Source organism: Strongylocentrotus purpuratus, unplaced genomic scaffold (genome assembly GCF_000002235.5).
Source record: "Strongylocentrotus purpuratus isolate Spur 01 unplaced genomic scaffold, Spur_5.0 spur5_scaffold_9, whole genome shotgun sequence".
Lineage (NCBI taxonomy): Eukaryota > Metazoa > Echinodermata > Echinoidea > Camarodonta > Strongylocentrotidae > Strongylocentrotus > Strongylocentrotus purpuratus.
In genome coordinates this window covers 30,123,453-30,143,813 of record NW_022145615.1, presented here as the reverse complement: position 1 = coordinate 30,143,813, position 20,361 = coordinate 30,123,453, and the positions used below count along the sequence as shown (strand labels likewise).

Genomic DNA, 20,361 nt, shown 5'->3' with positions numbered 1-20,361 from the left:
AATGAAAGTCCAAAGAAATTCTGTTAGGAATTTTTTTTAAAAACTTTTAATATTTATAGTCCAATATTAACTAAGTTGTTCTGCTGGGTAATCAAAGATTATCATTGCCTCACATATGATCGTTCTCATTCTTTGCACCCACGCTTTTGACAATAAACGTGTTCTCCCTATCTTCTTTTTAAGATCGCAATGAGTGCCAGGAGAATTACAATGTGTGTGGCTTCAACTCCACCTGCTACAACACTCTGGGATCATTTGAATGTAACTGTGGAGAGGGATACCAAGTAGGAAGGAGAGGAACCTGTGAAGGTGAGATAATAATAATAACACTAATAATGATAATAATAATAATAATAATAATAATAGTGTAAACTTATGGAGCGCCCACACCATCCAGGGACGCTCATGGCGCTAGCTCAGCAACAGTTCTCTTTAATACATGTACAAGTAAAGTAAATTAAATGTTTATTTGATAATAAAGAGATCATGTCATAAAGATAATTATGGATTAAAAGACAGAATATGATATTCTCTGCAGCTGATAGATAGAAATGTATCAATAGCACCTTATAGATTGTATCTCTCCTTCTGTTTCAAATCGTTTATGGGCAATCGTAGCCATTAAAGGGCAGTAGTAGTCAATCAGTCAAAGATTTTTAACATTTGACTATTCCTCTGTTCACAAAAACATTGTATTTTCCAATTTGTGTTTGACCTGAATGGGATAATGCCCTATTGCAGTGGATGATAGATCAATATCTTATTCTTAAAGCCCCACCACACTACTTATAGCTACTTGCGTCCTCTATATAACAAACAATGCCTAATCGGTGACCATTGGTCCCCCATGATCCCCTTTTCCTTATGTTAATCGAGAGCTGATTTGATGAGATAACTACATGTCAATGACCATGCAGGGAGGTCTAATCCCTCCTGGCCAAACTAGTGCAGAGAGGCTTAAAGAGCTTTGTCTCTATTTCTTATTCGTAAGGGCTGTATATAATTTTGTACCTGATGTAAATCTACCATCTTCGCTATTCTTTGTTGTAGATATCAATGAGTGTCGCCGAAGGAGAGGCCAGTGTGCATTCCGCTGTCAGAACCTCCCTGGATCCTTCCGATGTCTCTGCCCTAATGGATACACCCTCACTGATGATGGCAGGCATTGTAGAGGTACGTGGGTATTCCAGAGACTTGCATACCACATTATTATGCAATGTTCCTATATGAACTTACATAGAGAATTCTGAAATTAACAATGATTATATATGGACCTTGGGTAGTGGTACTTTTGCCACCTGAAATGACAGAAAAAGTTGTGATTGATTCCAATCAATTACAAATTGAAATTGATTAAAACTCCTATCTCGTAAGAACACAGTTGCAGTTTCTTTCACTTGCGATTGATTTTTGAATCAATCGCAACTCTTTATAATACAAGGCCCTGGAAGCTTTAAGCGTGTAAAGTTCTTCATTTCCCAAAAGCTGTTGCTCAACAGAGTACACCTTAATATTATATCCCAAATAGTGTAATGGATAGGTTTGCTGAAAAGCTGATTGATCTTTTGTCTTGTCATTCATTGTATATGAAATGCTGGATAATTATGTAGAAGTTGACTTGTATATCTCACTGTTTTTCTTTTAGATTTGGATGAGTGTGATACTAACCTAAACACCTGTCGCTACCGCTGCAAGAATCTCATTGGCAAGTTCATGTGCCAGTGTGATGAGGGCTACACACCAATTGGTGGAGATGGAAACAACTGCAGAGGTAGGTAGATAGGATTTTTGATGGATAGATGAGAGGGATGGATGAGAAGGATGGGTAGATGGATAGATAGACAGATAATAATAATAATAATCTTTTAAAGTCCACTCCAAATTTTATTAAGTTAAACCAAAAATGGAAATTCTTTTTGCCCAATTGATCGTCAGTCCGGCAGCCACTGAGCAGCGCCAGATCGACATTGCTCTATCCTTTATTGTTGAACACCAAACTACAAGGTAGCAGCAACTCCCATCTTTTAACGTCTTTTGGTATGACGCGGCCGGGGTTCGAACCCACGACCTCCCGGTTGTGAGGCGGATGCCCTACTGACTGAGCCAACACACCGGAAGATAATGGATGAGTAGATAGTTGAGGAAGGGATGAGTGGATGGATGGATAGATGGATAGATGGATGTCACTAGATCAAGAGGAAGATGACTAATTGTAGAGATTGGTGTACAGAATTTACAGGCTTCTGTGGTGAAGGCTTTTCATCCATATTATAGATTAAAATAACTGCAGAGGTGAGTGGGTAGATAGATGGACAGAAATAAGAGTACATGTACCGGGTATTTAATATGCTTGGACGGATGGAGATGCAAGGGAAAATAATAAATGGACGCATATTGAATCTTTACATATAGCATAGCTGCCAACCAATCCTATTTCGGAGGAATGATTCCTATTTTGAGACCAATCATACAAATCATAGATTCCTCTCTTATTCTGAAAACTTTTGTGTAAAAGTCATTCAAAATGACTGTATTCCTAATTTTGCCTTGAGGGTTTCCTATATTTTGCTTTGAAAGATTGAAAGGTATACATTTAGTAATCAATATCAGTATGTCAAGTACATTAATGATTTTGTTATTGCATTTTGTGCCGCATGCAACTCAGAGGTAAACTTACTGAAACCTCCCTTTTATTTACCAGATATCAATGAATGTATCACCAACCATGGTGTCTGTCAGAACGGACGCTGCAGGAATACAGAAGGCGGCCACACATGTATCTGCAACCAAGGATTCACACTTGGTCCCTCTGGCAAAGACTGCATAGGTGAGCTGTCATCTTTGATGAAACCAGGGCCCGGTTTCATGAAACTCAATACCAATACAAGTTACAAGCTAATGTTATAAGCTACTGAATCCTGGCGTCTGATTGGCTGAGAATAAATTTGTCATAGAAATTTAGTAGTTGTTATAGATAACAAGTTTTATGAAACAAGCCCCTAAAGCTGGCCATCATTAGTGGCCCTTTAATTGAGATGACGTTTACAGATGAAGCTTTGTCAGAGAAATGCAAATAACAAAAAGGGAGAAAGTACAGATGAAATGTATGTTCATTCAAGAATGTTTTAAGTACGTATGTTGGATTGATTGTTCTTCCATCTGGATGTATCTGTTCATCATACATTTGAGGATGTTGATATTTCTTTCATTCATCATATCCTAAGCCAGAAGTATCAAATTGGATTCTACAAGCATCTCTATTAAAATATCAGACTAAAATACAAAGCTTTTGACTAAATCAATCCAAGGATGAAGATGACTTATGCTGTATTGAATTGAATTGAATTTCTTTATTGTCATGCACAAAATAAAATGAAGGCATATGCTTTCCTTATTTATGTGTATACTTTTTAAGAGGTTGACGTTCATAAGGCTAATTGCCCTTTTGTTAACCCCACATTCCCATAAAATTTTGTCTGCTCCTTCCCTTTGTATTTTTCTTGTAATCAACTTTTTATCTGTATACCATGTTTGTTTTTTTTAAAGTTTTTTATGGAGAATGAAATAAATGAAATGAAATAAACATGTTTCGACCATGACATGACAGATCGACGCACAGGTTTCTGCTACGCCTACGTGCCACCCAGTGGATGCGAGTCCAGCCAGGGAGGTATGCAACCAGTCACTATGGAATCATGCTGCTGCAGCGGCGGAAGGGCTTGGGGATCCACGTGCCAGATATGCCCTGTATATGGAACAAGTGAGTTTGTAGATGTTGGCTAAAAACCATATGTACAGTTTAAGACTAAAGCTATGGTCACAAAGGTTCGTACGAACGATGCATTGGTACGAATCTCCCTGTTTTTCCATGGTCTGAAAATGGTTTGTACGGCATTCGTAGCAGTTCGTCATGGCATATGTGACCGAGGCTTTAATCATTCATACCCTTACCAATTTTTTTCAATTTTTTATGTATGTGAAAAATTGATTTGTCCCTAATTTATAATATATTTCATGAGAATGTGACATATGAAAGCTTACATCTAAAAGTATTCAATAAAGGCCCTAATTCAACCAGTTACCCTTTCATTGTTGAGTTATGAAAAGAAAGAAAAAAGAGCATCAAAATTACAAGGGGTATGAATAATTTAGTTGTTAACCCAAGTTGCAGTCACACCTGTTAAATAGTTTTATTCTGAAACTAGAGATTCTGATATGCCACACTTGTTGTGCTTTTAGAACAATCAATAACATCTATTCAGATAAATCATACTTTTCACTATATGGTGCTTTTTCAACTTTGATGTTATTGTTGATACCGTTATTTGTGTAACGACTGGAATAGTTGAGTTGATAATGAAGAACCTTTAAAAAATTCCCTCAATGATAGCATATACACAATATATACATTATCAAAATAATTCATTATTGCTGCTGCAGTGGAATTAAATGTGTACCTAATCAAATTCATTGATCATTCTCTTTGCAGTTGAATACAACCGCCTCTGCACCGCCACCACGCCAGTGGATCCATGTCAGATCGTTCAGGGCTTGTGTGAAAACGGGCACTGTCTGGGAGGCTCCGGTGGATACCTTTGTCAGTGTAATCCAGGATACATCCTTAGCCCAGATGGCACAAGATGTGAAGGTAAAGGAACAGTTCCAAAGCTGGAATAGTCAAATGATAGATTAATATACAAATGTTGATTATTTTGAGGGGCATGGTTAAAACTATCACCCATGGCGATCTCGGAACTGTACTGTGCCCCGGGATTAAGGTATGAAGGTACAGGAACAAAGCTGGAAAATTCACCCATCGGATGATAGATAACTATAGACATATTGATTACTTTGAGGGGCACGATTAAAGCTATTGCCCTAGATGATCTCAAAATTGTACTGTACATGCCCGGAGGCCAAGATGTAAAGGTACAGGAACAGTTTCAAAGCAGGAATGTTCACTCATGGAGTAAGATCATACTAGATCATTACAAACCCGAGGTAACTTGGCTGTAGTTTCTGGCAAATAGATGTTTGTCTTTTGTTTGTTGTAGGATAGAGCAAAAAATGGAGAGAGAACATGGGTGGAAGTATAAGATAGGTTGGCCTAAAGGTGAAACGTAAAGGGAGAGGAGCAATTTTGAATACCGTAAATCTCCGTGTATAAGGCGCACCTGTGTATAAGGCGCACCCCTGTTTTTTTGTTTTTTGTTTTTTTGTTGTTTTGTTGCCGAAAACCCACGCAGGGAAGGACCTTCATTTTACATCGAGGTGCAGTAGAAGTTGTGAACTTGTCACAAATAATAGTAACAACAGTCTAAGGCTTCATGATACCAAGTGTCCCACATCAGCCTCTTCACATCACCTAGCAGAAGCACTGTGTTCTATGCCAAACATCAATAGTCATGCATGATATGAATAGCATCCTCTATCTTTCTAATAATGGAGTACCTAGGATAGAACCTTGTGGTACACCATTTGATATAGAAAACATAGAAAACATAGGCGACATTGCCAGGCATAGCGCCATAAATCGAAACTAAAAAAAAAAACAAAACGCACCCCCGACTTTCAAATTTGTTCGGCGGCAAAAAAGTGCGCCTTATACACGGAGATTTACGGTACTTTGATTAACTTAATATTGTCTACATGTGCTTGCCCGTCATTGTGGTTTAGATGAAGTCAAAAAAAGTAAAGATGCTAGCCAAAAAGTCATTCATGCGTCTGTACTCAAATTCTATCATGTACAAAGAGGTTAATGATGGAGAGGAACATGACTATTCAGCAGACTGTGAGTGAAGGCAGGCACGGCCTTCAGACCATGCACGGACCATCTTCTGAGCTCTGCCATGCTGGCTGACACATGCACTGGGAGCGACCTGGCAGAGGCCAGCGAATTGGCTTTTACTTTTGCTAGATATTGGGAAGATGTCGTATGATGACTTGAAATGGTGATGACTAGCTATTAATTTATCTTTACTCAAATTAATGCCAAGTTGAGCATTAATATTTATGTTTAATGATAACCAGTATGGTTGATATGATTTCACTCTATGTGTCTATAATACAGACGAGAACGAGTGCAACCGTGTACCTCCTCCATGTAGCTACCAGTGTAAGAACACTCCAGGGAGCTTTAGATGTGGCTGTCCACAGGGTTATCTGCTCAGTGAAGATGGACTCACATGCAGAGGTAGGTTTCCGACTACACTTCGACATCAATTATACAATTATGCAGCACATGCAGCCAGTGACTAATTTCTGTTCTCACCCCCCAAAAAAGTTCTGACCTTTGACATATTACATATAACAGTCATGCAATAAATAGTAAGGAGCTTTTGCTTCTGCTCCTCTTGCAACACTTTTCTCAGAGGAACCTAGCATTGCATGAAAGTTATAATGTTATACATGGCTCATTTTATAGTGTGCGGTTAGTAGGAGTAAACCAATACTTTGACTCAATTTGATATAATACTGGTGTACCTAAGAATATTTACATGATTTTCAGATTTTCTTTAACATGCTTGATGCCGATATGATATGCAGATATGCTGAAGCATATTTGATAGTAGTAAGAAAATAATTTATGCTTATATTTGTAATTAATCTTTGTCATTATGATCTCATTGCTTTAATTAACATGTTATTACCTATTTTGTTTCCTGTAATTTTGATGTTTGCTTTTACCATTGTACAAAACCTGTAATTCGGCTTTTTGAGCTGTGATTGATTTTTATTTCAATAAACCATTACCAATACTACTACCACATAGATCCTTTGGATGCTCTCAGATGGGGTTAAAGTGTCAACTTTTAAAAACTGTTTTCTTCGTTTAATTTCCGTTCTTGTCTACTTGCAGAGAAAGACGAATGTTCAATGGGAATCCATGAATGTCAGTTTGAATGCAGAAACACTCTAGGCGGCTTCCGATGTGTGTGTCCAGAAGGATATATACAACATGGATCTACATGTATTGGTATGTACAGTACATGTCGGCATGGCATCTTAGTCTAGATAGAAGTAATGCTATCACAAAGAAGAAATCATGTCATTTATGTATTCTACATACACAGTTGTTATGAAGAAAGTGAATTTAAAACATTGAACTTTCATTAAGATAAATTACGTGCATTTTAGGTACAGGCCACGGATGTAGATTTGGAGAAAATAGATTTTTCTTTAAATGTCTAGAAATGGTTGTAGAGTTAAATAAATGGTTAGAATATGAGAGTCACTAACCAGATCATCCTTGTTACTGTAATCAATTAACGTGAGAGTTCTCATACAAATCAAAGCAATTTCTCTATACAATTTTACAAGAATCCTATTTTGCCTTTCCAATACAGTGCTATAGTTTGCAATGCACAGTGAAATAGTTTCTTGTTTTAGAATTTCCATAAACATTAATGTAGTTTTCTAAGTACAGTTATTCTTTACTACTTTCTAATATTGTATTCCTAGATGTGAATGAGTGTATACAGACTCCAGATATTTGCGGTGCATACGGTACTTGTCAGAACACACAGGGTGGGCATAGGTGCGAATGCCAGAGAAACTTCAGACCAGATCCATCCACTAACACATGCGTCGGTAAGCTCAATTCATTTCAGTTCGCAGCAATTCAATTTGGTTTATTTTGTTATACCAAGTAGTTCCTGGATTTATTGTCTGCAATGTAAAATGAGAACATCAATAAAAAGTTAAAGTACATAATCCATTCAAATGGAAATCTTACTTGAATGAAATGCTATCTTTGAAACAAAACATTCCTAAATATACAAAATAGAAATAAAAAATCGCTCTACTTTTGGTTGTAGAATTACTATAAACATCAATAGAAGTTATATATTAAAGTATCCTTTGATAATAGCAAATGCTGTCAGTTGTCAGGCATTTATTAAAAATTCATCTGCTGCATTATTTAATGTGTAATTGAATCTGAGAATGAGAATGATGTGATGGTATTGCAGATAATAGGATAGTAATTATGATCTGAATCATGATTAGGAAAATAAAACATTTACATGTTGATGATAGTATAATACTGTGATGGATTGTGTATTTACATATCAATTAGAAAAGAAAAGGATACATCAATAACATTTTTCACAACAAATAATATAACAGATAAAAGAATAGTAATGATGCAGAATCATGATGAAGACAATAAAGCATTCATGTGTTGATGAAAGTATGTACTGTGATGCAATGTGTATATCAATGAGAAAAGAAAAGAATACATTAATGACAATTTTCACAGCAAATGAGAACCCAACATCCCCTCCCCCCTCCCAACAAGAGAGAATAAAAACAAATTGTAGACGGTTTGGCTTATTTTCTTATTTCACGTTTGTCTTCTTTTTTAGACATCAATGAATGTGAGGATCAACCAGACATTTGTCAGTATGGCTGTCAGAATACCATTGGTGGGTACAGATGTGTGTGTCCAGATGGCTTTGAAGAAAACTTCTATGGAAGGTGTATTGGTGAGTAACAGATACTGTAATTTCCTGCGAGACATTGGTGTTAGACACACAAATAGCTGCTGTAAGGAACCCAAATAATAATAATAATAATAGGCATTTCTATAGCGCCGTCTATCTAGAAATTCTATTCCGAGGCGCATTTATTATTACCCCGGCTTTAGCCTAGCTGCCATTACAGCGCTCCAGCATTTCAAGGAATTAACTGCCAGGTACCCATTTACGCCACCTGGGTTGAGTGTGGCAAATGTAGATCAATATCTTGCCAAAGGACATTAGTGCCGCGGCGGGACTCGAACCGCGAACCTTGTGATCGACAGTCCGGTGAGGTATCCACTCGACCACGAAACCTCTACTCTAGCAGTTGTAAAGAAAAACTCAGTTTTCTATAGTGAGCTCGAAATTGTTGTGAGAAATTCAAACAAGTGGTATGAGAAACTCATAATAGTAACTATGAGGAACTAGGTTATTGCGAGAAACTCACACATTAAAGAGTAAGCAACATGGAAACTTACCCTCTGAAATCAACATTTACTGTGAGAAGCTCAGACAGTTCTACTCAAATATCAATGTATGTATTTTTAATGAGCTAACATATATCAGTATAGATAGGAAAGGATATATTGAGGTCTAGAAGCTGAGTGCTTTGAAAAGGTCCTTGAAAAAGCTAAATCATTCTCTTGCTGATAGGCATGTATATAAATTTGCCAAAGACAATAAAGAACTATAATGTTGTTCGTTCGTTCCTGTCTCCTTAGATCAAGATTAATGTAACTTGATCTTCGGAGTAGTTGCTACAACCGGCCGTGTCAGACACGTTGCCCCAGGGTGCGAGACAGGACTCTTGTAGCGTGCCCCCGTTTAAAACAATTATACAATAACAGTTAACATTACATTTAATTAATAGTATGAAACTATTAAAATTACTTTCATGTTACAGGAAAAAATATGATATATATATATATTATGAATCAATTGATTTGGTCGATCCAGTTCGATGGCACAAACACGGCACTAATGATATAATGTTGTAGAACACGTACTTTGACAATGAATGTGTATTTTATGTTGTCTATATTATGTTTGTATTTATAGATAACAATGAGTGCAGACAGTCCGGTAAATGTGGTCAAGCTACATGTTATAACACTCAGGGTAGCTACCAATGCGGATGCAACAATGGATATGCATTTGATCAACAGAATCTTGCTTGCAATGGTATGTCAAAAAATGGTCATGTAATTCATTTCTATAAAACTGGATTCGTCGTTTTATCAGATTATTTGATCCTTATCATAGGTTATTCACCACTGGCTCTGTATGAATATGTTCTCATTGAAGTGAACCTTACTCCTTCTATTTAAGTTAAACTCTATTATGCATATGCTAGCAATGGGGGAAAGGAAATAAGCTGTTGTGAAAATAGAGTTGATTCATACAGGGCCTTGTGGATTTTTGTGTATAGCGCCATCTTGTGACACTGAGGTGCATTACCCAGAAATACAGGGTAGTAATATTTGTGTCATCCATTAGGTTATGGTGCTTCAAACTTCCCCATTTTGCCAAAACACATTCCACTATTCTATATTATTGTTATAGGTGTCACATAGTGAAATCAATGTCAACAATATTTCCAATGGGTTATATCAACTAATTTTTTCGTTTAAATGGGAAAATAATGTATTGGTACTCAGCACACAATATACAACTAGATTTTGATTTTGTTTTGGTTTATTTATTTATAATGGCAAATAGACGGATGTGAATGAAAATGTACCGGGTACTTTGTCCTTAGACCAGGCTTTTTATTCACAGTTGTTTCTCCATACCCAGGAGAAGTAAACGGCTAGCTGGTAGGATTTATTATTTGCAATGCACTGGCTGTCAGAGCCAATGCATAATTCTCAAAAATAATTTAGAAGTGAATATTATGTTTCAAATGTGAAATTACTTCATCACCATTATTATTATTTTTGTTGTTTTTGTTGTTGCAGATGTGAATGAGTGTCAAGGGTCATATGGCAATACGAACAGTCCATGTCAGTATAGCTGTGATAATACAGATGGTAGCTTCTCCTGCGGCTGTCCTCCAGGGTACACCAGCGTGGTGCAGGGGTGAGTTCACACTGTCATCATGCATGCAAGGTTATGAAATATATGATAAGATTGTATAAAAGTTACTTACAGCCCCACTGTCCTACTTGTAGCTAATTGCTCCATCTATATAGAAAACAATCCCTAAGCAGTGCCCATTGGTCCCCCATGATCCTCTTTTTCTTATGTTAATTGAGAGCTGAGTTGATGAGATAGCCACCTGTCAGTGACCATGCTGGGTGGTCTAATCCCTCCTGGCTAAACTAGTACAGATGGGCTTTAAAGGGACTTGGTAACATTGTTAAGATGAGAGAAAAAGTGTGTTAAGGTAGTGACTTCAATGCTAGATGTACAATGAAAGATACTCTGAAAGTTTGAGTGAAAACAGACCATTAATAATTGGGAAAAAGTGATTGGATCGATTCCAAAATTCTGCCAACTATATTATTATAATTTATATAAATTTTATGTGAATGTTAATCGTCACAAAGCAATGAATTTGCCTTATATACCTTTCCAAACATTTAAGTGCTGACAGATTTTAAAAAGCCTGTTCTATGTCATATTTTCACGGAAAACAGTTGGGATACCGGTAATTCAAAAATTGGTTGTGAGAATTTTCTGTTCGAGGCTTTCTTTGATGCTTTCAAACAAAACCATACGAAACTTTGTGGTTTAAGAGAGAATTTTTTCAGGATTTATTGCATGTTAGAGAAACTAACCCTCTAACATGTAGAAACAGTAGAAAGAATACAATTAGTAACAGTAATTCATACAAAAATTAGCCAGTTTTTTTCTCCAACTTTCAACAATGTTACCGATTCACTTTAAGAAATGTCACCAGATGGGAAAGCACATTACATTTTAAAAATATGGGACTCTGGGGACTCTGTGAAGATTTAATAGGGGCAACAGATATTGTTTTCTAGTTTCTACATGTATATTATATGTGAAATGTAGTTAGTTTTTAACATGCTTTTTGCCGATCAAAACATTTCTGAAGACTTCTCTTCTTCCTGTTCTTAATTGCAATTTTCCCCAAAATACGATGTAGATTAAGAAATAAGAAAGAAAGAAAGAGAATACTTTTTTGTCTGCGTTGTACAAAGTATAGGCACTCCCATTATAGGCCTAGCATTTCTAAATCTTGGACAAAAGGTCTACTTCCTACATTGTAAACAACGACCATAATACTTTTTAAAGGCCCTGTCTGAACCATTAAACGGCTATTAGCACACTGCAGGAAGCTCAAACAAAAGACAAGATCTTTTAAAAATTTAGTTTTTATGGACTTGGGACCTATCCAACCATGATGACAAAGGCCTTTGATAGAGGGGATTAGCTGGGAGGGATGTGAAGAGTTGGGGGCACCTTACTTGCTTGCATGCCTTATTGCCAGTGTTTGTTTCTCAGGAAGTTTCAACAAAAGATATTGGAACAAAGCACTCTTAACTATTCAACTCAAATACATGTATAAAGCTTACACTCTGAAGTATTATACCTGCAGGCAGTTGTAGGTCCCAGTTAAGTTTAATACAAGTTCAGCACATGTTACAAAATTCATTTTCACCAGCATGTTTATTTCACATTGTTGTGCAAGCTAGTGCAGAATAATATAGACAAAGGGCAACAAACTTCCAATCATGTGATATACACTTATGTTTCCCAATATTCACACTCTATGTCTTATTTTATACCAGTACATGGTAACAAGTAAGAGGAATTTTGAATTTATTTTCTTGACCGAGTATTGATTAAAAGGGGAGGAGGGTATTTCTCTAGAAAGTAATATATACAAATCATCCCTGCACAGTCAATTTTAGACTTCAAGTTTGTTTAGAGCAGTTTAAATCTACCAGCAATCATATTTGCTGGCCAAACCTCGATTGATGTGTACCTCGATTTTTTGCATGTGAAGATTTTATGTAGAGCAATTAATTTGTAAAGTACTATAAGAGGGTATGCCATAGAGCATCAATACAAATTTTTATCTACCAGTTTATATTTCACTTTAAGTAGACTAATAAACAAGAATGACCTATGAACTGTGAGGTATCTTTGTATGTCAGTGTGTGTAAACATATCAACCTCCAAACGATATAGATCATGGACAGTTTGATCTCTAGTCAACATGCTTTTCTTTGTTATCAATATTTTAAAAGCAGGGCCAGTTTGATCCAGTTTGATCCAATGACCCCTTTTTTGTTTTACCTGAGAGAAACTTTTAGATTTTGTTAAATCGTTTTCTATGTCATATTTTCATGTTCATCGCTGTCCATTTCTTTACCTACTTATCCCCCCCCCCCCCCAAAAAAAAATATATATATATATATATATATATATATATAATGATAATAATAATAAAATATTAACGAATCAAAGAAGAAAAAAAGAACGAAGTAGGAAAAATGGCCATGTGTATCAGGTTAATAACGGTAACATCTATTCATTTACTACCAGCAAATCCAGTCTTCATATGTGGAAGTACAGACCTCTATGCACTGTACAGATTTAATTTAAAAGCACACCCGGACATTATGCAAAAACAATATTGTCCATCCTTGGGTAATCTCCTAAGTCTGTCTGTTTAGAGACCAAGATGTTGATGCTTTGAAGATAAGCATTTTACCTAATAAACACAGGTATACTGATTAACTTGAAAAATGGTCATCTACTGATCAAAAATATTTACAAGAGATGTAATCTTCAAGATAGTGAGATGTTTAAATTGTTTTTTTTCTCATTTGTGTACCCATATAGGAGGACTAAGCTCAGTCAGGGTCTCCATTTACAAAAATTACTTAATAACTGGAGCTTTAGTTATTTAAAATGTGCCCAGGGACACATGCTGTAATTTAATTTCCAATCAAGCCTTTGTTTGTTGTACGTTTGGCTAAGGCTTTACTGGCAAACGTTTCACAGGAAGCTAGGACAGCTACAGTTTCCTGTGTACAGGGTTTTGACATGCTAACAATCATAATAACCAGCAACAGTGAGAGGCTTAGATGTGTCATCGTTGACAATCAAAGAGCGGTCTGAGTAAACTATAGTCATATTAGAATGAAGATCGAACATACATACTAAGACTTCAAACAAATTCCTCAATCATACATGTTTTATTTATGTTTTTTAGCATGAAATGTGGTTTGTTTTTATGTTGATAATGAAATGCAAAACTCTCCTGCAACCCAACAACATTTACACTGAAATAATAACTGTTCAGTACTACAAATTAGTAAAATTGTGACCAACAAATTGCTAGGAAATTTGTGTTAGCTGTAAAGTAATGAGCAAGGAAAAGCACTTAGTAGATCCAGAACTAGTACATGTAAATAATTATACATGTAATGTAATTACTCAAGTATGTGTGTTTTTATGTTTTTTCAGTGTATGTGATTTTGTTATAATTTTTTAAAATTCTTTTATCTATGTTTTTACGTTTTGCTTATTCAAAACTTCTGTCTACTATGTGTCAGTGTGCAATGAATAATTCGAAACGATTTCAGCCAGTTTCTTGTGAAACACATCCATTTCTAGTATTAATAATTACTGCATACTGGTAAAGTCTATACCCTCCATTGTTAGGAAATCACTGCATTCTTTTGAATATCCAAGGTACTGCATAGAGCATGCTGATTTTTTTTCTTTCTCTCCGATGGCACAGATAAGAGCTCTAACCCAAATATTGAATTTGTTTTATTTTGACAGAGCTTGTGTGACAGATCGAGACTCTGTCCAACCGTGCTACAGCTGCAATAGACAACCAAGACAGCGCAGAAGTGCTACAGAGACTAACGACAAGGAATCAACAATGATATCCAACAACACCGCCATCCTGTATCATATCCCGCTCTCCAAAGCCGTCCCCAAGCAACAAATCGCTAAATTCAAGACCGGCTACACCAGGGTCGTGGCCCGCTACGAGTACGTCATCCTGAGCGGTAACGAAGACAACATCTTTATGATGAAGAAGAAATCTGATGGCATGTCCCTGCTACGATTCAGCAAACATGTGAAGGCCACGGGTCTCTATGAACTTGAAATTGAAGGTGTGCTGAAAAGGAAAAATGACACGATATTAGCTGAAGTTCAAACTGTAGTAGAGGAACCTGTTGCAATGCAGATTCAAGTTCAAATAGTAGCAGATGAAGAAGAATAGAGTGTCTCCCAGTAGTTATTATGTTTTTCATAATTGTTTTGGCTTAAATATTGATTCAGAATTGCTCTATCCAACAAGGATAATGCATGGAAAACATACCAATATGTGATGGATACGGTATAGCACGTCACATATCAAGACTCTAAAGTATGTAGGTTAGATAGAAGAGTTACTAGACAAGCAGAGGATAAGAGAGAGTTTTGCTTACTCAACAACAAAAAAAGACTTATCGGTATCTGGTTTCTGTTTGTTTGAGTGGCAAATATGAATAAGTAATTTCGGATGATGAAATTGAATTTTTAACACAAAATTTGGAGACTTAAGAAATTCCTGATTTTTTAATATTTATCTGTAGAATGATTTTAAAGATAATCATTAAGGTTAACAAAAACCAATACGAGAGAAAGGAATTAATATTCGTGGTGCATCATTTGGGTAATTATTACCAGTGATCCTGTTGATGCATGTAATAGCACGAAACAATTCTGTACACTTATTATAATTAAAGCGAAGGGTATATGCAGTATTATTCGGGTTAACAGATAAGGCTGACATTAAGTAACGTAGCAAAATACTCTTGACATGCTCAAATACTGCCTAATCTTCATATGTGTGCTATTTCTTTCAATCACCTGTTGTATTATATGTACTGTAGGTAGGACTATATATATATGGGTTATGGGCTGGGAGCGTTATGACTAAAAAAAACATTTGTATCATTGTGTTTGTCTATTATGTAGTAGAGTTTTAGATACTTAAATATTCAGTCATGAAAAAAGAAGGTATATCACCAATAATGATGATTAATACAAGCTTGCTTAAAGAGTGAGTGTATTTTTTAAAACTAATATGCATGTACAGTTATTAATATGTGTTTTTGTTTTCATTTATCTAACTTATCAGTAGATGGCTATATCGGGCATTCGTTTACCCGGATATGTCTGTTTTTTACTCATTTGTTTTTTACTCAGTTGATATGATTCGTATTCCAAAGGTGCCTTCAGTAATCATTAGTGTCTTATATGGAATATGATTATCGAGCAATAAAGAAAACAAAGTTTGATGATGAAAAATGATCTTCCATTTTCTAACTATGACAAATATTGTTCACTTTTCAAACAATTATAGCTACATAAAACAAACAGTACATTGTGAGCCTTCAAGCACATTGTTTTTTGAGAAACTTGTTGAATTCAAGTCGAACCATTCCATTGATTAGCCCAAACATTCCGCATCTAATTAACTCAAAGTGAAGTATTACAATGCACTGCACATCATATTTGCTGTCAACTATGCAAGGCCTCCTCTATTTTAATCATATTGATTTTGTATCCAAATTAGCTGTGGGTTGTGGGATTGAAATTAACTCAAACATTTAACACATAATGAATGTGATTAATTGTCAAAGATGTCTGTGCATGCTTTTTAGAGGCAATATTTATGTAATAATAATAATGTTTTGCATAGATTTATTCTTCCGAATAGCATGGACAGAACCATCATAATTTATACATGTATCTACACATGGCAATATGAATGAGGAAGTAAACTACGTTATCAAAAGTAATCGAGGAATTGATAGAACAGTGTTTATAGCTTTATCCTCTTTCTCCATGCAGTCACTAACATTGTGGGGAAAACCATTCTATTCTAACATGAGTACGATGAAGAAGAAGGACAAATTATTCATCATTGTCATTGTGTTCAGATACAAGCAAGGATGCCAAGATATGAACTCAAGACACTATCTGAAAAGATTGTTGTACTTTAGAGTCATTAAGTGATAACAATATTCATTGTAACAGTCTCACAAACAAAGGTGTACATGTAATAAAATGCGTGAATAAATAATAAATGAAACAGTTTTATGACTTGAAAATTTAGTGTACTGTCGTAATTTTGCAGTGAACTGCATTCCGTTATATGTATGGTCAGACACGACTTTATATTTAACACACCAACAGAAAAGGCATACAAAATTATTGATTTAAAGGTTTATTGTTGTTTTTTTGGCTTTTGAAACTGAATTATTTTTTTATTTCGCAGTGAATTGAATGTAACATTTTTTTCCTGAAATTTTGCCAAACAAGAATTAGTATCAATCGCCAATGTGATGGTACTACATTGTACTTGAAAGGTGAATTGCTGTTTAGTCCACAACCAGTTCATCTAATGTTCACATGGTCTATCTAATAATCATTTCATCAACTTATCATTTTGTATGACAGCCATTTGGTCTAATCTCCATTTAGTCTATTGCATGTTCATTTGGTAGAAGTGCTGGGTGTAGACCATATGGGAATAGACCAATTTGGATAGTAGACGAATTGGCTGTAGACCAAACGCCTATAAATCGTTTGGAATTAAGGGGGATTGTTTGTATATCCTTGAAACTAAGACTATAAATCAAACCTGCCAGCATTACACAAACAAAAAACATAAATGGTGAACTATACATAAATGGGACCGAACTCCATCAAAACATGTTTTTAGTTCAGGGGAAAATGTTTATCTTAGGGAAATTCAAAGAAATTATCTTTTCCGCATAATGAATATTTGAATATTATGTCTATTAAACCTATCCTTATTTTAAATTTTCCCTAATAGATACAATTTAGATATAGTTGGTATCCGGTATATTCAATGTTCGCCTACAGCAAACTCGGTATTATAATTTATATTCATACAATTTTCTTCATCGTCCCCCAAAATATATAGTTGCAACGGGAAATGGAAATATACAAGTTACTTGTAATATCAAAAGATACCAAACCATATCATGACACAGAGTCACACGGAACTTACAGGAAAAGATTTACTTCTATTATGACATAACAGAAACGAATGTCAAAGACTGTTAAAATTATGCTGACGGGAGCATTTCTTGATATTTATTCGCCTGTTCCATATTTGGTTCGCTTTTTGCAATGTTTGTTTTGAAGTACGTCATCAACTCATAATGGGACAAACATGTACTGGCCTATATATTGGCTAACCACCGGGTGGAGAGGAAAACAAATCCGCTTTTGACTGCCTCGATTGCCCTATGAAATCCTGAAATCTGATATATATTTTCGAGTAACATAGTTTCTTTATCCATCGTGTACTTCATTGGAATAGATTTCATATATCCTATACGCACAACATACAGTTGTTGTTTTTTAATCTTAAAAGGAATAACACATAATATTGCTATACCGTCATGCATCCCCCTTTGGGTACCTCAACAGACTTGTCTGTACTTGGTTTGCCATGTATATGCACGTACCACATCAAATTGTCCGTCAACCTTGATCGGCCTCGCTGATTAAACAGGCGGGAAATGTGGACCACCGACATGCAATCCAATGGCATATCAAGCAACTGCTAGTGACAGTCGTGGTACTCGGGGGAGGAAGGGGGGGGGGGGGGTTGAGAGTTCAATCACCTTCTCCCCCATATATCAACAGTAAATAAAGAGAGAGTGAGTGAGAGACAGAGAGAGAGATATATATTAAAAAATAAAAAATAAAATAAATTTAAAAAAAAAAAAAAAAAAAAAAATACTTACAATAAAATACTATAATTATAAGATAAAAAAATAATTTGAAGGAAAAAAAATTAATTAAAGAAAAATCTAGCGCCCCGAAAATCATTCTCCTGGAACCGCTCCTGATTATGAGTCGTTGAAAATATCTAAACGGATACAATGGGGATCGATCGATGGTGCTTTAAAATGGCTATGACCTAATCTTATTTGCATTGAATCATTATTGTATGCAAATCATACGACCAAAACTCAAAGTAGGATCCATTGTTCACAATGTCATGAATAATATGCTGCAATGAATCATGCTTCGTGTATTTGGCTCCCCGCCTATAGAGCTCTTTCTTTTCCAATTGTGCCTACATGTATTATGTTTGCTTGTCAACAGACATGTCTTCGCTCATAATGTACAATGATATATAAATGAGTCACATTGCCAAATTACATGTAAAAACATGCCTTTGGTTCGTAACGTATGGGCTACGTTTAATTATGATGGACAGAAGTTTCCTTTAAAAAATAAATAGGACCCACTGCTGTCTGTATCGCTGTGTCTGTGTTATCTGTAAGATATATTCCTATACAATAATGGCTGCAATGGCATAATATTCAATTCCTATATCACTATATTACCTTTGGGTTTTCATTATGCGTTTCTTACTAGTCCCGACTATATATATGATGTAGGCCTAAATCGGCCTACATACATTTCTCACTATAACACAATCACCATTCGTTTAAACACAGAGAGAGAGAGAGAGAAAGAGAGAGAGAAAAAGAGAGAGGGAGAGAGAGAGAGAGAGAGAGAGAGAGAGAGGGGGGGGGGGGTGGCAGGACAGAGATATAAAAGAGAGAAGTGGAAAGTAAACAGTAGAATAGAGGGAAAGAGAGAGAGAGAGAAGAAGCAAAAGTAACAGATGAACAATGTCGACCTATTTGGGCGCTCTCTCTCTTGTCGACGTATCTTCAAAGGCGAGTATTGAATAGAGATAGAATGATGAAAGGAAAGAGGTAGAGGGACAGAGATAAACAATAAAGAAAAATATAAAGAAAAGAAAGAAAGGAGAGGGATAGAGAGATAGAAAATAAAGAAATATAAAGAAAAGAAAGAGGAGATGAGAGAGGGACAGACAATAAAAAGAAAGGAAGGAGAGGAGAGAGATAGAATATAAAGAAAAATATGTTAAAAAAGAAAGGAGGAGAGAGGGGCAGAGAGATAGACAATAACGAAAGGAGAGGAAAGATAGACAAAGATAAATATAAAGAAAAGAAAGAAAGGAGAGAGATAGACAAAGATAAATATAAAGAAAATAGATGAGAGACTGACAGAGACAAATCAATACACGTTTCACTCATACAGCACCACACTATACTCCATGAACTTTATGCTAGTTTATAAGATGGAAAAAATAAGGAGAGAGAGAGAGAGAAAGGAGAAAGTCCAATATCAAACACCATACAGAGAAACATTTCATCCAGATAATCAAAAAAATGCTTTGGCACCAAACTCAAATACATTTTAAAATAAAATATTCACATGTCTTTCACTCTAAATACAGTTGACTCTGCATTAGTCGAAGTGTTGCTTGAAAAATTAACTAGGAAAGCATAAATAACAACTTTTGCATGGTTTTCATATAATCAAAAACTTTTGAATGGTTTGGTCCAAAAGATTGATGCGACTTGGGGGAAATTCGACTTTTTCGCTATGCAGGGTTAACTGTAATTCACATACAAATCAGCAACATATCCCACAACTCCTGCACAATTTAGTGAAGTAAAACCATCACATGGACATCAAGCAAATATATCTAGTGTCAATATCAGAAAAGGTAACAGAATTACAAACACATTCATATTTCACATTGCATTGTTTCTTTAATTTATCAGCTTTCTTCCAGATTGAAATTTCACAAACGGTTATAAAAAGTAATAAATTGGAATGAGGTTAACTTGAAAAAGAAAAGTAGATCATTTCAGGTTTAATTTGCCAGTAGCGTAATACACGTGTAGACCTTTCCCTTGTCCCTATCCCAACAGTTTAACATGTCGTGATATACTTGCAGGAAATAAAACACCGTTTTAAAAATCATGATTTA

The 20,361-nt window shown here is 35.6% G+C and overlaps 1 protein-coding gene across 4 annotated transcripts in view; it reads left to right on the top strand.

Annotated features, from left to right (window-relative positions):
* Nucleotides 1–15,622, top strand: part of LOC577106 (fibrillin-2) — an 80,366-nt gene extending 64,744 nt beyond the window's left edge. For all 4 annotated transcript variants that reach the window (XM_030977430.1, XM_030977432.1, XM_030977431.1 and 1 more), the window contains 13 exons: nt 184–309; nt 1,051–1,173; nt 1,646–1,771; nt 2,702–2,827; nt 3,608–3,760; nt 4,490–4,648; nt 6,071–6,193; nt 6,860–6,976; nt 7,462–7,590; nt 8,367–8,486; nt 9,579–9,701; nt 10,478–10,598; nt 14,286–15,622. In XM_030977430.1, the coding sequence (XP_030833290.1) occupies nt 184–309; nt 1,051–1,173; nt 1,646–1,771; nt 2,702–2,827; nt 3,608–3,760; nt 4,490–4,648; nt 6,071–6,193; nt 6,860–6,976; nt 7,462–7,590; nt 8,367–8,486; nt 9,579–9,701; nt 10,478–10,598; nt 14,286–14,736 (1,997 nt within the window). In that variant the 3' untranslated portion in view covers nt 14,737–15,622. The remainder of the gene's footprint in view (nt 1–183; nt 310–1,050; nt 1,174–1,645; nt 1,772–2,701; nt 2,828–3,607; nt 3,761–4,489; nt 4,649–6,070; nt 6,194–6,859; nt 6,977–7,461; nt 7,591–8,366; nt 8,487–9,578; nt 9,702–10,477; nt 10,599–14,285) is intronic.
* The last annotated feature ends 4,739 nt before the right edge of the window (nt 15,623–20,361 follow it).